The following is a 16,298-nucleotide window of genomic DNA, read 5'->3' as shown; positions in this document are numbered from 1 at the left end:
CCATCATCTCTCACTTGCATTGTTGCAGTAGTCTCCTAACCTCCACCCTTTACCCCCTGCAGTCTATTCTTAACCCAGCCCCCAGAGGGATACTTTAAAAACTTAAGCCGGCTTATGTCACTTCACTGCCCCAAACCTTCCAATGGCTCCCATCTCACTCAGCATAAAATTTAAAGTTTTCATATGGGCCTCCAGGATCTCATGGTCTGGCTACTGCTACTGACCTGACCTCCTCACCTCCACCCTCCCTCTCACTCATTCCACTCCAGCCACGCGAGTCTCCTTACTGTCCCTTGAACATGCCAGTCTTGCTCCTGCCTCAGGGCCTTTGCACTTCCTAGTCCCACTGCCAGGAACACTCTTTTCTCAGATACCTATGTGGCTCATTCTTCTCTTTCCTCCTTCAGGTCTTTACTCTACTGCCTCCTTCTCAGGGAGGTCTTCTAACTGGATCCCCTACTAAACGTTCAATCCTACCTCAACATCCCTTAGCCCCTTTCCTTATCTTTTATCATTATCTAAAAAACTATGTATTTTACTTATTTAATTTTGTTTTCTTTCTCTCTCACACCCTAGGATGTAAGTAAGATGCACAAGGGTAGGGATTTTTGCCTGTTTTGCTCACTGCTATATCTCTAGTACCTAGAATAGTGCCTGGTGTGAGGTAGGTGCTTGATATATCCTGTACTCATAGAGTGAATGAGTGAACCACCCAGGGCCTCAGTCTCTTCATCTAGAGAATGGGTACACTAGTAGAACCTATCTCCTCTTGTGCTGGTGCCCAGCACAGGCCCTGGAACATAGTAGGTGCTCAGCAAGGCACTCTTCTCATCCCTCTGCCCTGCCCCCATGTCATGTGTAGAGCAAGGGGTGGGCTGGGCTGGGCCCCATCTAGCTCCAACCCATGATAATCCTTGCCTCTTCCTGAGCCCTACTGGAGAGTGGCAGGAAGGGCCTTACCTGGGTGGATGTCCTGGAACAGGGACTTCCAGATGGTGTACTGCAGGGGGCCTGTGTACTTGGAGGTTGGGAAGTCTTCGTAGGTCAGATTGGTCTCATGGATTTTCCCTTTGAGCCTGGAAGGAGAGCAAGAGAGCAGGCCCCATTGGGGGCTGGATTCCTGTCCCAGCACCTCAGGGCAGCTGGCATAGGGCGAGGTCATGTGTGGGAAGTCTGCTGGACCCATGCGCCGACTCAAGTGCCTGCTTGTGCCACTTCCTAATTCTCTAGCTATTGCACTCAGTTTCCTCATCTTTAAAATGGGTACTATGATAACACCTGCTTCTTAGGCTTGTGAGGATTACATGGCATAATGTATGTAAAATGCTTAGCACGGTACTTGGCTCAAGGTCAACACTGAATACATGATGTTAGCTATCAGTATTGGTCATTAATGAACCAATAATTAAGTGTTATTATTATTAAAGGCAGCTATGGAACTAGAGAGACCTGGGCTTGACTCCTGGCTCCCCCACATACTAGACGAAGGGCCTTGGCCAATTGCTGTAGCTTCTTTGTGTCTCAGTTTCTACATGTGTGAAATGGGGAATGCCAGTGGTAACTACCTCCAAGGGGCTATTAGGATTATGATAATTTACATATTATTATTTATTACATATAATATCAACGTTATTATAAATAATATAATAGATAATATAAAACACATATTTGTAATATAATATAAAGCACATAAAACAAGTAATATCCTATATGATTATAAATATTATATATAAAATAATATGAATACATAAAGCTTTTACCCTAGGCTCTGGCACATAGCAAATATCCTGTGTATTTGATGGAGATTTGAATGAATGAATTCTCTGCTAACCACCCCATCTGCCTCCAATCCCACCATCCCACAAGGGCCAGGGAGGGGATACCCTCTGGAGAAGACCCACAGCAGGCAGGTACTTACCGCTCAGACAGCGAAGCCACCCCGGCCAGGAAGGTGTGCCGGTCAGTTTCAGCCAGCCGCTCCTGCAGGATCTGGGCCCCCTCCTGCACCTTGCGCAGCTGCTGGCTATAGCGCTGGACTTTCTGCTCAATGTCAGTCAGTGTGCGGGCCGTGTCTGCCTCTAGCTCCTCCAGCATGGCCTTCTGCCGTTCCCGCAGCAGCCGGTGCAGCCGCTCAAAGACCTCCCCAATGGTGGTCCGCAGGCTTTTGGTGGAAGACTGTGGAGACAGCCATCAGGGGTCAGTCAGGGAGAGTGGATGGGGTGATCTCTGGGTGAGAGGAGGAAACCGAGCGTCTTGGCACGCACAGAGAAAAGGGTGGGAAAGGCATGCCGGTGAGGGGATGGCACATGCAAAAGCATGGTGGCAGGAGAGAACTGGCATAGCAGGGACAGCAGATAATTGTTCTCCATTAGGAAACTAATGAAATGGTCCAGGTGAGACAATGAGGCTTGAACTAGGGGAGCAGCAGATGGAAATGGCTTGAAAGACATTTGTAGGAGAGCCTCTTTGACCCTGGTGACCAACTGGCTGGCTGTAGGGGTACAGGAGAGACAGGTGTAAGGATGACGTCTAGATTTCTGGCTTGGGGGTGGGAGGGATGGGGAAGCTGGCAGGAGACGTGGGGGGCAGGGAGAGGATGCTGAGTTCAGTCTGGGAGACAGTGAAAATTTTATTTATTTATTTATTTGGCTGCACCACATGGCTTGTGGGATCTTAGTTCCCCAACCAGGGATCGAACTTGGGCCCACGGCAGTGAAAGCGCCGAGTCCTAACCGCTGGACCGCCAGGGAATTCCTTTAAATTTCTATTTTTAAAAAAATCACTCATGGGGCCCAAGCAAAGATGACGAGATCACAGACGTTAAAGAGCTTTATACTTGGCAACGTGCTGGGCAAAGCTTGGTGGTCACTAACCCTGTCCTGCCACCCCGAGACCCTCTGGCCAGGGAACAAGAGCTGGGGGGTTAAAGCCATCATCACAGGAGACAAGCATGGACTTTCGTGGTTCTCTCTGCCCCCAAGGGCACTGTCAGGCCCAGGAGGGGTTGAGTGGTAAAGGGCACAGCTTTGGTGCCCAATGGCTCTGGGTCTCCAGCTGTGGCAACCTTAGTTGCCTGATATCTCTGAACCTTAGTTTTCTTATCTGGGAAAAGGGTATACAACGACACTGCAGGTCTATGGTAAGTGAGGGAACATTCACAAAGTGCATGGTATTGTTTGAGGTGCAGACCCAGAGCCTGGTTATTAAAACACTGGAACAGCCACAACCTAGAAGTGTTCATGGAGAGATGACTTCTGAGCTGGGGCCGGAAGGATGGGCAGGATGTCAGTTGGGGGGTGTGGGCAGCGGGCCGAGGGGACAGCACGAGGCAGGATGACACAGGGTACACAAGTGCGGCTCGCTCAGCTGCAGCAGCAGCGTGTGGGGCCTGCCTCTGCAATTTGACTTTGTGGGATTCTGGCTGGGAGTTCACGGAGTCAGAGACCCTGCTGTGATCAGTGCCCAGGGCTCTGTGGGAGGCTCCACAAAGGCTCAATTAGGGCCTGTTCCCTCCCAGTCGTCGCGGCTGCCGGCTGCCTGCCGCAGGAAGAGCTGCTGGCAGTGGGCCAGCCTCCCTGCGCATGCCCACCCAGCACGCAGGGCAGACAAAGGGGGTGGCGGAGAGGCTGGGGATGAATCGCCAGGCTGCCTGTGGCCTCCCAGAGCCCCCTCACCCAGGCAGGGCCAAGGCTCCGGCAGCAGCAGGTCACGGTGGGGAAGCTGGGGCCTGCCCTCCCTGCACCGTCCGCCACTGCCCTCCAAAGAGCCCCAGATCTCATGGCCACCCCTTCCGGCTCCTCTTCGGCCAATCTGCAGCAGCGTTTGGCCCAAGGGCCACCCTCTACTGATAGAAAATTCTGGTTTGCCTCCCACCTCTGTGGCTGCTCCCTCCCTGCCACCCCTGTTCCCGAGGACTCGTCCAGGTTGGCTCCTTTTGTTCACACCCCGCAACTCCCACTGCTTTGAGGATGGCTTCCAAGTCCATTTCTAAGGTCTTACATGTCTCCTGAGTGCCACATTCATCTCTCCACCTGCCTCCTCCACGCATGCCCCTGGGTCCCACCAACTCACTGGTTCCACGTGTCAACTCCACATCTTTGCCAGCAAACTTGCCGCCAGAGTGATCCTTCTAATGTGCAAACTGGGTCACAGCCGATCTTGTCTTTAGGAACCCTTCTTGGCTCCTTGATGACTAGTACAGTGCTAAATTTCTTAGCCTGGAATTCAAAGTCCTTAATCTGATGCCAGCTTACCTCTCTAGTGCTGCTGCATCGTAATTCCACCTGCCTAGAGTGGACCCCTCCCCCAGCAAATGCTTTATTCAACTGACAAACTCCTACTCATCCTGCAAGACCCAGATCAAAAGCCACCTTCTCTGTGATACCTTCCTTAACTTTTCCAGGCAGTTAAATAGTTAAATGTTCCCAGAGCATTTTGTAAATATTCTGAATATACTGCCCCACATTTTATGTGGCTTCCCAGTTAGTGGATGAACCTCTCCTGGTAGGAATGACATCTTCCTTAGCCCTGCATCCCAGAGCCTGGCACAAGGCTGATGGTCAGGACCTGCTTGAGAGGTAAAGGAGGGAGGGGTCTTGCCCAAGATTGCTCTGTAGAGGTGGGTGCAGACTCCACCTTCTCTCTCACGTAGGGGCCCAGTGTCCCCAGGACAAGAGGAGAGAAAGAGGCTGGGAGAGGGCAGCTCAGAAGCGGAACATCAGCCACCCCAGGAGCCCAAAATATGTCCCTGATGGGTTCTCCAGGCCTACCCGGCTTGCAGCCCACAAACCCAGAGAGCTCGTTGAGGACATTCCAGCATGAGGCTGGAATATGCACTAGGCTCAGACAGAACTGGACAGTAAGGTCTCAATTAGCTACTTATTAGCTGTGGGGCCTTAGGCCTGTCCCTCAACCTCTCTGTGCCTCAGTTTCTTTGCCAATAAAATGGAGACAACAACTATTCCTACCTCAAAAGGTGTATCTTTTCCCCCCACTCATTTGTTCCACAACTATTTACTGTGTGCTAGACACCGTGTAGGTTCTGGGGAATCCTGCAGTCATGGAGGTGACATTCTGTGCGGTTCGGCGAGACAATGAATGGGGAACACAGTTCCCAGCACAGAGAAAGGTTCAGCTAAACTGGTGTGTCCCATTTACTCTAGTTTTTTCTAGGGCAGAGCCAGCCCCGCCCCACTCCCAATCCCTTCAGTCACGACTGGGAGAGCAGCTCCCACCCTGACCCACCACATCCCTGGGAACACACTGGGGCTTGGAAGAGCTGGGGCCATTTCAGAACAACACCCTGCCAAGAATGCGTCACTCGGTCAGGGCCGACCAAGGAAAACATTGGGCTGGGGGAGGGAGATCAGACGGGCCCTCAGGCCGGGCCACTGGAGGGGCAGGCGCCACAGGAAAGCCGAGTCAGGCACCAGGTGAAATATGACCTCCAAAGCATCCATAGGCATTTCTTGTATAAACATCCCAGTCCAGACAGGAAGCAGGGCTGGGGGAACTGGAGGGGAAGGTGGCCCCAGAGGACACCCTAGAGGTAGACAGATGGACAGGAAGGCAGGGGAGGGAAAGGTCAGTGGAGAAAAACAATGCGGGTGGGGAGTGGAGAGAAGAACAGAATGCTGGGGAAAAGAAATAGACCACAATATTCCCCTCTCATCCAGACAGAGGCTTCCATTTGCTTCTCTTCACCTAAGAGGTGTGGGATCACCGGGCAGGTGGGGAAAATGAGGCTGTGAGAAGCAAAGAGGCCAGAGTCCTGTGACCGCTTCCCATCTGTTGCCCACTGAGGGTCCGGCCCGGAGGCACTCCAGAATGTTCTCTGATGAAATGTTCGTCATGACCTCCCTAAGACCCCACAGTGGGTTGGTGGCCAAGCTGCGGCACAGGTCTGGATCACCAATGGCCTCTCCAGGCCCCAGGGGGACCTCTGGAGGCCCAGAGCATTCCTAAGGCTCTGCTCCAGCTGCTGCTGGCAGTGGCACCCCTGCAAATGGAGTGGAGCCACAGTGAAATCACCCAAGAGCTTAGCAGCCAGGCCTGGGTCCCCATTGCTTGGTTCCAGAAGGGCAGCAGAAATCAGGGCAAGCCTTGCCCAGTTAGAGGTATCTGTGGGGGACTTGGAGGGAGCCCCTTGGAAGTGTGCTAGGATCCAGAACATCACGGCTGGAAGGAGCCTGGCAGAGTCCCTACAGCACAGATGGTTAGACTAGGGGCCCAGATAAGTATGCAGTTTACCCAAAGTCACACAGCACGGTAGTGGCTGGATCAGAACCCAGGGCCTTCCTCTCAGGTCAAGAAAAAAGGCTTTTCTTTTCAAACCACTGTGGCCAGAGCCTGCAGGGTTTGACGCTACTTTTCAGAGTCTATATCTCCACAGTCAGAGTTGAAGAGGGGAGCTGATACCAGGGCTGAGCCACAGATCATCAGGAGGGCTTCGAAGGAACATTCTCAGGATTGGCTCCTTGGGCAATGGGTGTGTTTAGCAACGGGAGAAAAAAAAAAAAAAGAGACTAGGTACATTCTTCCAGCCCCGCAGGACGCCAGGGTTTTCCAAAGGGTCCCTGGTCCCACCTCAACTTTCACCCAAAGCAGGAAGGGAGAAAGGATCCCACTTGCCCTCAGTCATCTTGGAGTGGGTCCCCGCCCCATTTACCTTCAGGGAAGCCCCAGCCTCAGCCCCACCCCCATGCCCCGGCCTAACACCTGGAGTTTGGACCCTCGAAGCCCCGCCCCCATAGCAGGCCCAAAGCCACGCCCCTCAACTTCCCAACTGGCTCTGCCCCCACGAAGCCCCGCCCCCACCACAGCCAGCCCCGCCCCCACGTGCAGGGCGGGCTCACCTTGGTCTCCGCCAGCTGTCGCTTGAGCAGCTGCAGCGCCTCCGTGTGCTCCCGCTCACTGTCCTGAAGGGCCTGAAGCTGCTCCTTCAGCTCCCTCTGGAACACAGACAAGATCGGGATGGGGGCGCGGGCCAGAGCCGGCCCGGGTATTCCGTGGTGATGCAGAGCCCAGGCCCGTCCACTGCGGGCGCTGGAAGCTATCCTGGCCCCGTCCGTCTCCTGCACCAGCACCCGCCTCCCTTCACAGTTTCACAACCACCACGTTCCGCAGTCTGTCTCCTAAGTATCTCCAGAGTCTGTTCCCATCTTCCATCTGGAGTTTTGCAACAGCCTCCTCTCTGGCCATCCTAGGGGCTTCTGGTCTCCCTGTTTCCAGTCTACCTCCACATACTTTCTGACCCACCCTGATTTGCTGGCCAAGACTCCTTGCTTAGAATCCTCTGGCAGGAACCAAGCCTGTACTGCTGTCCAGGGCTACGACTGACTGCCAACATCTGCTGAGCGCTTCCGGTGGGCTAGGCACTGTTCTTAGACCTTGGCTTGTCATTTAATCCTCTCAATAACCCTGACGTAGGCACTATTATCAGCCCCCTTTTCCGATGCAGAAACTGGTACAGAGAGGTCAAGAAACTGGCCCCGAGGCATACAGCTAAGCATGCAGGGGTAGTGCCAGAAATGGAACTCAGGAAGTCTGGTTCTGGAAACCATGATCGTGACACCAGATGACATGTTTTCTATAGTGATGACATGATCGTGACACCAGGTGACATGTTTTCTATAGTGATGACACCCATGATGAACAACAACAAAAGTCCATGATAGACAACAGGTCAAGTTTTTAAATAAGGACAGGATCGGTATTACTCGTTTTTCCTTTGCATCTGGTTCCTATACGGCTCAGCATGACACTGCTAGTCATCTTGTCTTTATTTAAAAATTTGATATTTTGTTCATCATGGGGGTTTTGGCATTAATTTTGATTTTTAAAAATTGCATTAAATATTATCTTCATTACTGAGTTTTTGGGCGCCTGCTTCAATTTTGCACCTGAAGCAAGTGCCTCAGTCCCCTGTCCCTAGTCCCACCTCTGTCTCCACCATCCTTCCCCCATCACTCCCATCCAGCCAAAGCGGTCTTCTTCCTGTGCCTCACGCTGGGCTCGTTTCAGCCTTATGACTTTGCACTTGCTGCTTCCTCTGCCTGGTGCACTTCACTCTCAGATTTTCTCCCTGTGATTCCTTTGTAGCATTAACGTATCAACTCAGATGCTGCCTCCTCGGAGAGGTCTTGCCTGACCAGCCCACGCGCAGCAGCAGCCCTTCCACCCTCCTGTTTAGTGGTCTCCATAGCACCTCCTGCTGTCCATGATCTTGCTTATTTATTTGACATTGTGTTTACTGTTCATCTCCTCATCGGCATGTGAGTTTTATGAGGGCAAGAATCTTGTCTGGCTTGTCCACTGTTCCATCCCCAATGCTTAGAATAGTGTCCAGCACACAGTAGGGCCTCAATAAGTATTTGCCAAATGAATGAATGGGGTATGGAGGCCGGTGGCCCCCAGTACTTCTGGACTTGTAGCCCATTGCATCACAGCTCGTTGTTCTTCTGGCTGTCCGTTATCCATCCCCATGCAGGGCAGGCCCTCCCTACCGTTTTCTCTCTATATCCCCTGTACCCATCAATGGCCTGGCACTGAGAGGGGGCTCAAGGAAGTTTGCTTTGGGAGTGAATTTCCATGGAAACAGCCTCTGAGCAGGGCCCGGGCTCCCTAGTCAGCCTGTGCTGTGATAGATGCCAGGGAGTTGACTTCCCTGTTCACACTCACCTCCTGCCCACTCATCTTGTCAGAGCAGGGAGGGCGCTCAGAAAACATCTAGTCCAACTAATTTTACAGACTAAATAGCAACATGAGAAAATGGTCATGATGACACACTAAGGGAAGCATGTAGAAAACAAAATGATCTGTGCTTACTATCCCTTATTCACTCAAGTATTTATTGAGCAATTATGATGTACCAGGCACTGTTGAGGCACTCGGGACACAGCAGAGAACCAGACAGATGCAGTCCCTACTAATAGGGATCTTCCAGTCTACTGGGGAAGACAGATAATAACAAGGAAAATAATAAAAGAATCAGAGAGCTACCCGTTATGGTCTATGCTCTAGAGAAAAGAAAGCCGAATGGGATGGGTGGCGAATTTAGGTAGCGTGTCAGGGAAGGCTTCTCCGTGGAGGTCACAGCTGAGATGACAGCTGAAGGATGAAGAGGAGCCAGCCTTGAAAATACGAGTTAGATAGAAAAATTGGAATAGCTGGTTTTGTGGGAGTAGAGAGCTTACACAGACATAATGACTGGAACTCTGGTAGCCATCTCAGGCTGTAAGGCAACCAGAAAGATGGGTGTGACAGGCTGAAACCAGAGAAATAGAAGGAAGATGCAGCCTGGGTCCCTGAAGGGGTAGCCACACCATCACTGCACTCAGTGATGTGCTAGGAAGCTTGCCCTCCGGAAAAAAGAAAAACAGCCCCGATTTATAGTGTTGGCCAATTTCCTTGGTGTAAAGGCTCCCCTCACAGCCAACTTGAAACTCTCCATGTGAGGTCACTGGATGCAGAGCTGGGAAGAGATTTGCACAACTAGTTCTGAGGAACTGGGACAAGCTGGCTCTGGCACACCACTGCCTGTGGTCCCGTCCTATAGACCTGTTTTACGTGGGAGAGAAATACACCCCTATCTAATTTCAGCTACTCTGGGCAGCTCTCTATTACTAACAGCTGGAAGTCATTCCTAGTAGATTCACGTGCATCAGAGCCACTGGAACAGACGAATCGTGTTCACCTAAGAGTACAGAATGACTACTCCTCCCTGACGGCCTGGGGTCTGTCCAGCTTGGGACAGTCTGCTCGAGACACAGATTTTGAGGAGATGAACCAAATGCTACAACCCTTCCCCTTGGTGGTCCTCATAGACCCAGCCACCCAGGCAGCTCTTCAGATTCTCTGAGAAAACTGCCCTGGAGGCCATGTTCCTCACATCACTCAGGGCACCCCAGGGACACAGTCAAATTCCTCCCTGCTTTCAGGGCCAGGGAACAACGGGATCCCGGGAGTAATGGAACACTCATTCGTCCATTCCGCAAACATGTGCTGAATGAGGCCTCCTTGGGCCCCACATGCTGCTGTGTCAGCGACAGGAAGAGGGATGGGGTACGAGTCCCAATCCATGATGCCTCAGGAGGTGTGCAGATTGGCTGGGGGAGACAGGGACATAGACACTCACATAACAGTGGACGCTGGAATAGTGGTACGGGACCCCAAAACTGCCCCTCATCCACGTTCCCCATCGCAGTGAAGGGCACCCCCACCCCCGCTGCCATCCAAGCCAGAAATCTAGGGGTCACCCTTGACATGGCCCATGCCCCCAATCCAATCAGTCATCAAGCTTGCCCTGGAATTTGTTCTCTCCTCTCTATACCCACCACCCCGGTTCAGTTTTCATCACTTCTTTTCTGGACTGTGGCCCCAGGCTCCTCCCTGCCCCACAAAGCAGCTGGGGTAATCGTTTGACAGGACAGATGTGCCGCTGCCTCTCCTCCCCGGGCCACTCTGCAGGGTTTCTACATTGTCTGGGAAGAAGGGCATGAAGCCTGAGTGTGGCATTCAAGGCCCTTCACTACTGGCCCCAAATTTCTTCTCCAGCCTTTTCTTTTCATCCAGACCTGTACTGTTCAATACAGTAGCCACTAGCCACATGTGGCTATTTAAATTTAAATGAATTTAAATGAAATACAATTGAAATTCAGTTCCTCGGTTGCACCAGGGTGCACATTTCAAGTGCTCAATAGCTACAAGTGACCAGTGGCTACGGTATCAGCACAGATGCAGAACACTTCCATTATCCCAGAAAGTTCTACTGGACAGCGCTGCTCTAGATGCACTGAACAACTTGCCGTGCTCTCTGCCAGGTCTTTGCACATGCTGTTCCCTCTGTCTGGAATGCTCATCCACACGGTTTTCTCCACTTGTTAGGCTCATGCTCATCTCGTAAGATCTAGATCAGACATCACCTCCACTGAGAAGCCATACCCCAAACTCCATTCTGTCTTCAGACAATCCTCTGTGTACAGAGCCTTCCCTCACACTATCTGGCACACACTGCATTTTAACAGCAAGGTGACCTGTCAGTCTTCTCCATGAGGTATGGGCTCTTAGGCCAGGGACTGTGTCAGATAGATTTTCACACTATCAGTACCTAGGACAGGGCCAGGCACAGAGTTTGCGGAATGAATCTGCCCACAGAGGAGGCTGGGCTGGGTCAGAGCTCACCTCCAAAAGGGTAGGAGGAGACCCCAGGGAGGCAGCTCTCCTCAGGTGGGCTACTGAGCCTGAGGGAACAGCTAACTTAGGAAAAACAAAACCTAGAACCCACAGAGCAAGACTAGGAGGCAGCCTGTGCTTTGTCACTTCCTCTGCCTTCCCTCCTTCCAGGCCTGGGACCAGACCTGATTCCCTGGGTTAGGAGACTGGTTTTGCCACCCACTAGCTGTGTGACGTTGGGCAGGTACCCTAACCTCTCTGTGCCCCAGTCCCTCATGTGTGAAATGGGGATAACAATACCTCCTAGGGTTGGGAGGGTGAAATGAGATAACAGTAAGAAGTGTTTAACCACAGTGGAGAGCCTGGCCATACTGGCTGCTCGGGAGACAGAGAGGTCGCCATGTCCCACGTGAGGCTCCTGGATCACTTCTCCACGTCCCCACCATTCACTATGTCCAGGCCCCTTCTTTCCTCCTCAGATGGCCAGAGCAGGAAGGAGCCCCAGGGACCATCTGGTTCAACCATCTGGATTTCTTGAACAAGAAACTCAGGTCCAAGAAAAGTGACTGAGTGGCCCATGGCCACACAGCTTTACAGAGAACCAACTGGAAAACTTCCTCCCAGCAAAGATTAGACAGGAAACAGGAAGCTGTTGATAAACTCCTAAGCAATAGAGCTAACTGTGAGGAAGGACGCTGGCCATGCCAGAGGCTCAGAACCATGTCTGGAGGTGGCATGGTTTGGGTTTGAATTTCACAGGCATCATGTCACTTAATTCTCACAACAGCCTCATGAGGTTAGTGCCTTTATCACTTCAGTCTCACAGAGAGGGAAATGGAGGCTCAGAGAGGTCAGGCAGGTTGCCTAAGGTCACCCAGCTCATAAGAGTCAGAAGTGCGGATCTGAGTGACTCCAAAATCCATGCTGGAAACCGCTCGGCCTCTCTGCCTCCCGCTCAGTTCAATACAGCCATCACGTCCGGGCACCCACGGTCAGGCGGTGTGCCAGCCGTTCTGAGTCTACAGTTTCTAGGGGAGGCAGAAATGCAGATAGGTAGACTGTAAGGGAGAGCAGGACAACGCGGAGGGAACACCAGGAAGCCTGCTGTGTATGTGACACCCTCCCTCCCACCTCAGCTTCCAAACCTGTGAAGTGCAGCTAATGACAGGGCCGGATCTGTGGTTGCTGTGAGGATTAGGTGACTTAATACCTGACCTGAAGTGAGGCACAGGAAACGCTCAGTCACTCGTAGTCTTTGTCATTATCTTCACCATAATTATAATTGTATGTGGGGGCTTCCCTGGTGGTGCAGTGGTTAAGGATCCGCCTGCCAGTGCAGGGGACACGGGTTCGAGCCCTGGTCCGGGAAGATCCCACGTGCCACGGAGCCACTAAGCCCGTGCACCCCAACTGCTGAGCCTGAGCTCTAGAGACCGTGAGTCACAACTACTGAAGCCCGCGCGCCACAACTACTGAAGCCCGCGCGTCTAGAGCCTTAGGCGCCCAACAAGCTCCGCAACAAGGGAAGCCACCGCAGTGAGAAGCACCTGCATCTCAATGAAGAGTAGCCCCCGCTCGCCACAACTAGAGAAACCCTGCGGGCAGCAACGAAGACTCAATGCAGCCAAAAATAAAAAATTAAAAAAAAAAATTGTATGTGCAATAGGGACTCAGAGTTGTGGGAGTTTCTTGGAGAGAGTTGATTTCTGACAGGAGGATCAGGGAAGATGGATGGATGGATGGATGGATGGATGGGCAGGGTCCCTTCAAGTCTCCAGGGCGGGGCCAGAGCATTCCAGGTGGAGCGAACAGGGGCACACCTGGTGCGTGCAGGAAGTAGGGGGCAGTTGGGGATGGCGGGAGCCAGGTATGCGGGTGGAGTCACAAGCTGGAAAGGCCAGTGGGGCTAGCAGGGGTGAGGACACTGTGGGTGGGGTGGAGGATGCCTTGGAAGTCAGCCTGGGGAAGCCGGACTCATCAGGCCCCATCAACTCTGGGGCAGGGCAGGAATCAGGGATGGGAGGAGCGCCCTTCTGAGGGCAGAGCCATAGCTCTGTACCCCTCCCTCTGGAGAGAGGGCAGAGTCAGGGCTGGTGCAGACCTAAGCACACAATTATGCAAATATGTCAGCTGAGAGGCTCTGGGGCTCCCACAGGCATGGACAGGCCAGGACTCGGGCAGCCACTGAGGGGGAGAACAGAGAGCCAGGGCTCACATGCCCCGAAGGCCAGACCTCCCCTCCTACAAGGCCATCCCTCTCCCGGCCCAGAGGAAAAAGCTGTTGCCGGAAGCCATCTCCCCTGGCTTCAGGGACCGACACCCCCTCCCCCTGACCCCCGGTCACCAAGCAGTGCTGCCCAGTGGAAACAGCATGAACTTGGGTGTGAGAAGAACCTGGGTTTGAATCCTGCCTGTGTGCCCTTGGGTAGATCATTTCTTCCCCTCTCAGTGTTCCCCTCTCAGAGCCTTATCTGTAAAATGAGGACCGGAGCCACTCGCGGGGATGTGATGAGGATTAAATGAGATGACACCCTTGAAGGGCCCAGTATGACGCGGCACACAGTAGGTGCTCAAGGCCCGCTCCCCTTCTCCGTGCCCAGTTACTGCCTTCTCTTCCCCTCTCTGACCCAAGGATACGCCAAATCTTCACATGGCAAACTGAACTTGCCTCTTTTCTCCTTTCCCCCCTTTTCTCTCTTCTACTTGCAGCCCTCTACGCTCCTGCCCCTCCCGACAGACCTGAACTCTCGCACATCTTCTCTGCCTCTGAGCCCCAACCCTGTCCACACACCTCTGAGCCTCGCGGTCTCTGGCAGGCAGCACCTCATGGCTGCTCCCCCTCCTCCAGGCTGCCCCCCACCCGCCCCACCTGCACGCTGCCCCTTAGTGCACACCGACCCGGCCAGCCTCGCCTGCTCCAACCTGTTCCCGGCTCCCCCGAATCTCCAGGATCAAGTCCAAGCTCCTTGGGTAGGGGTGGCACATTCAAGGCCCTTTATGAGCTGGTCAAGCCTCACTTTCCCACCCCTTCCCCTGCAGCTACAACGAACCACTGGCTCACCTCCATGCTTGCCCCTGGCTGACTCAGATCATCTGAGTCTGAATTCTAGCTTCAGCGACACTTATTGGTTGTGTGGTCTTAGGCACAGTTTCTGAGCCTCAGTTTCCTTATGTATAAAAGGGGGCAATGAGACCCATCTCCTAGGGCTGCTGTGAGGATTAAACGAGAAAGGGTGCCTGCCCCTGGCACTCTCTGCACCCAGGCAGTGGGGCTGTGGATGTAGCTCTTCCCTCTGTCTGTAACGTCTCCTTTCTCTGCTCTCAGGATTCAGCTCAGTTGTCAGCTCCAGGGGGACCTGGGCAACCCTCAGTTATGGCCAGAGGAGCCTAGGACATGACCTTGCAGCTTCTGGGCCTATCCCCCAAGAACCACTGCAGGGCCAAGCTTGTCCTGCTCTCTCCTGGGCCCAGGACCTGGCCCTCAGCTAGCTATAGCAGGAGTGTCGACTGAAGAAATTATTGAATGAATCCCTGAATCCAAGATAGAACCATCTCCAAATCCTCCACACCTGCCCCAGTGTTCAAGCAGAATTCAAGGTCTGGAAGGTAAACGATGCTGTGAAAATAGCACTGGACTGAGATTCCAGGGAGCTGGGCTCTGGACCAACCACGGGCAAGTCAGTTTCCCCATCTGTAAAGTGGGGAGAGGATGGAAGTGGATGGTTTCTGAGGTCCCTCCCCACTTGGACGCTCCCTGAGGCAGTTAGCGTTTTGGTGAGGTTGAGTTCTGAGCCAGACAGACCTGAGTCTGAATCCCAGCTCTCCCTCCTGCTTGCAGTGTGATCTTCGGCAAGTTACTGAGCCTCTGAGCCTCAACATCTTCTTCTGTGAAATGGGGCTGATCCTAGTCCCACTGGGGGAGTAGGGAAAGGAAAAACGGCCACTGTGAGGATTCAATGCCCATAACAGCACCTGGCACATAACAAGTGTCCAATACCCTCTGACTAGTGTTTTTTTACATAGGGTTGTTACTGTTTCTGTTGTCACTTCCTACCAGATCCTTTTCTCTCTAGAAGATAAACATCCTGGGGCCCCAACTTCAATTCTGAGTTTTGACACCGTGGCCTGTGCTTAGCCAAGGTGTCCTGGATGAACAGGCTTTCCTGGCTGCTGACTGACACACCTGTGAAGAGGGAAGTAGAGATGCTAACAGCAGCCCGGGGTCTGACTCACTGCCAGCCTCGCCCCCATGGAGGCTGCTCTTTGCACACAAATCCTGCCCTCTCTTGGGAAAAGTAACGTCAGAGGCCACTTCCCCAGGACACAGACAACCTGGCTGCCTCCCTGTCCACAGTACAAAATAAAGTGCCTTCGCATCAGTTGTCTCTGGATAGGCAGCAATTCTCTTTCCCTCTTTATACATTAAGTGGACGGTTTTGTTCTTATTTCCACTTCCCAGGTTGGGAAAGCGTGCAGAGAAGGCAGCACCTTCCACTCAGCTGGAAGAAGCCAGTGCCAGGATTTGAATCCGGTCCCCCAGCTCTGTTCTTTCCCCGTGTGGCTGCCTCGGCATCTCTGGAGGCTCATGCCCAACTCCTCAGGGCTCCCATCCCAGGCTGATCCACTGCTGTCTCCCTTGGCATGAAGGAGGCCTTGGGAAGGGCTCCAGTGGTCACATGAGACCTGGAGGGGGTGGCTGGGACTGCATCCAATCCCTCCTCTGGAGGTTAGGAAGCTGAGATGGCCAGAGAGCCGGATGGCATGCCTGAGCAAGATGACATCCAGCACCTGCCCTCGGTGCATCAGCTGGCACAGGCAGACTGTGTCCTTAGCCTGACCCTGTGCTGAGTACACTTAAAATACAAAGACAGGCAGGGTGTGGGGGAGACAACTACCCAGCCCTCAGAGGCAGCTCGGAGGCCATGTGTGGCCAGTTAGCTAAGCTTCAAATCCTGTCCCTGCCATTTACCAGCTGGGTGACCAAACAAGTCACTGAATTCCTCTGAGCCTCTGTTTTCTTATCTGTAAAAAGAATAAATTACAGTACCCACTCGACAGGGTGTTATGAAGATTAAATGAGGCAATACCAGAAAAGCGCTTAGTATAGTCCCAGGCAGTGGGCTAGG

General features: G+C 53.0%; 1 protein-coding gene across 3 annotated transcripts in view; it reads right to left on the bottom strand.

Moving 5' to 3' along the window:
- The window catches only part of TRIM62 (tripartite motif containing 62), a 36,060-nt gene that overhangs the window by 10,246 nt on the left and 9,516 nt on the right, over positions 1–16,298 (bottom strand). For 2 of the 3 annotated variants that reach the window (XM_082424685.1, XM_082424686.1), the window contains exons 3-5: positions 6,855–6,950; positions 1,919–2,175; positions 961–1,076 (exon numbers count right to left, since the gene is read on the bottom strand). In XM_082424685.1, the coding sequence (XP_082280811.1) occupies positions 961–1,076; positions 1,919–2,175; positions 6,855–6,950 (469 nt within the window). The remainder of the gene's footprint in view (positions 1–960; positions 1,077–1,918; positions 2,176–6,854; positions 6,951–16,298) is intronic. The other variant, XM_082424687.1, reaches the window with a different exon arrangement.

This window comes from Balaenoptera physalus, assembly GCF_965194825.1.
Source record: "Balaenoptera physalus genome assembly, chromosome: 1".
Taxonomy (NCBI): domain Eukaryota; kingdom Metazoa; phylum Chordata; class Mammalia; order Artiodactyla; family Balaenopteridae; genus Balaenoptera; species Balaenoptera physalus.
This window is presented reverse-complemented; position numbering and strand designations above follow the sequence as displayed.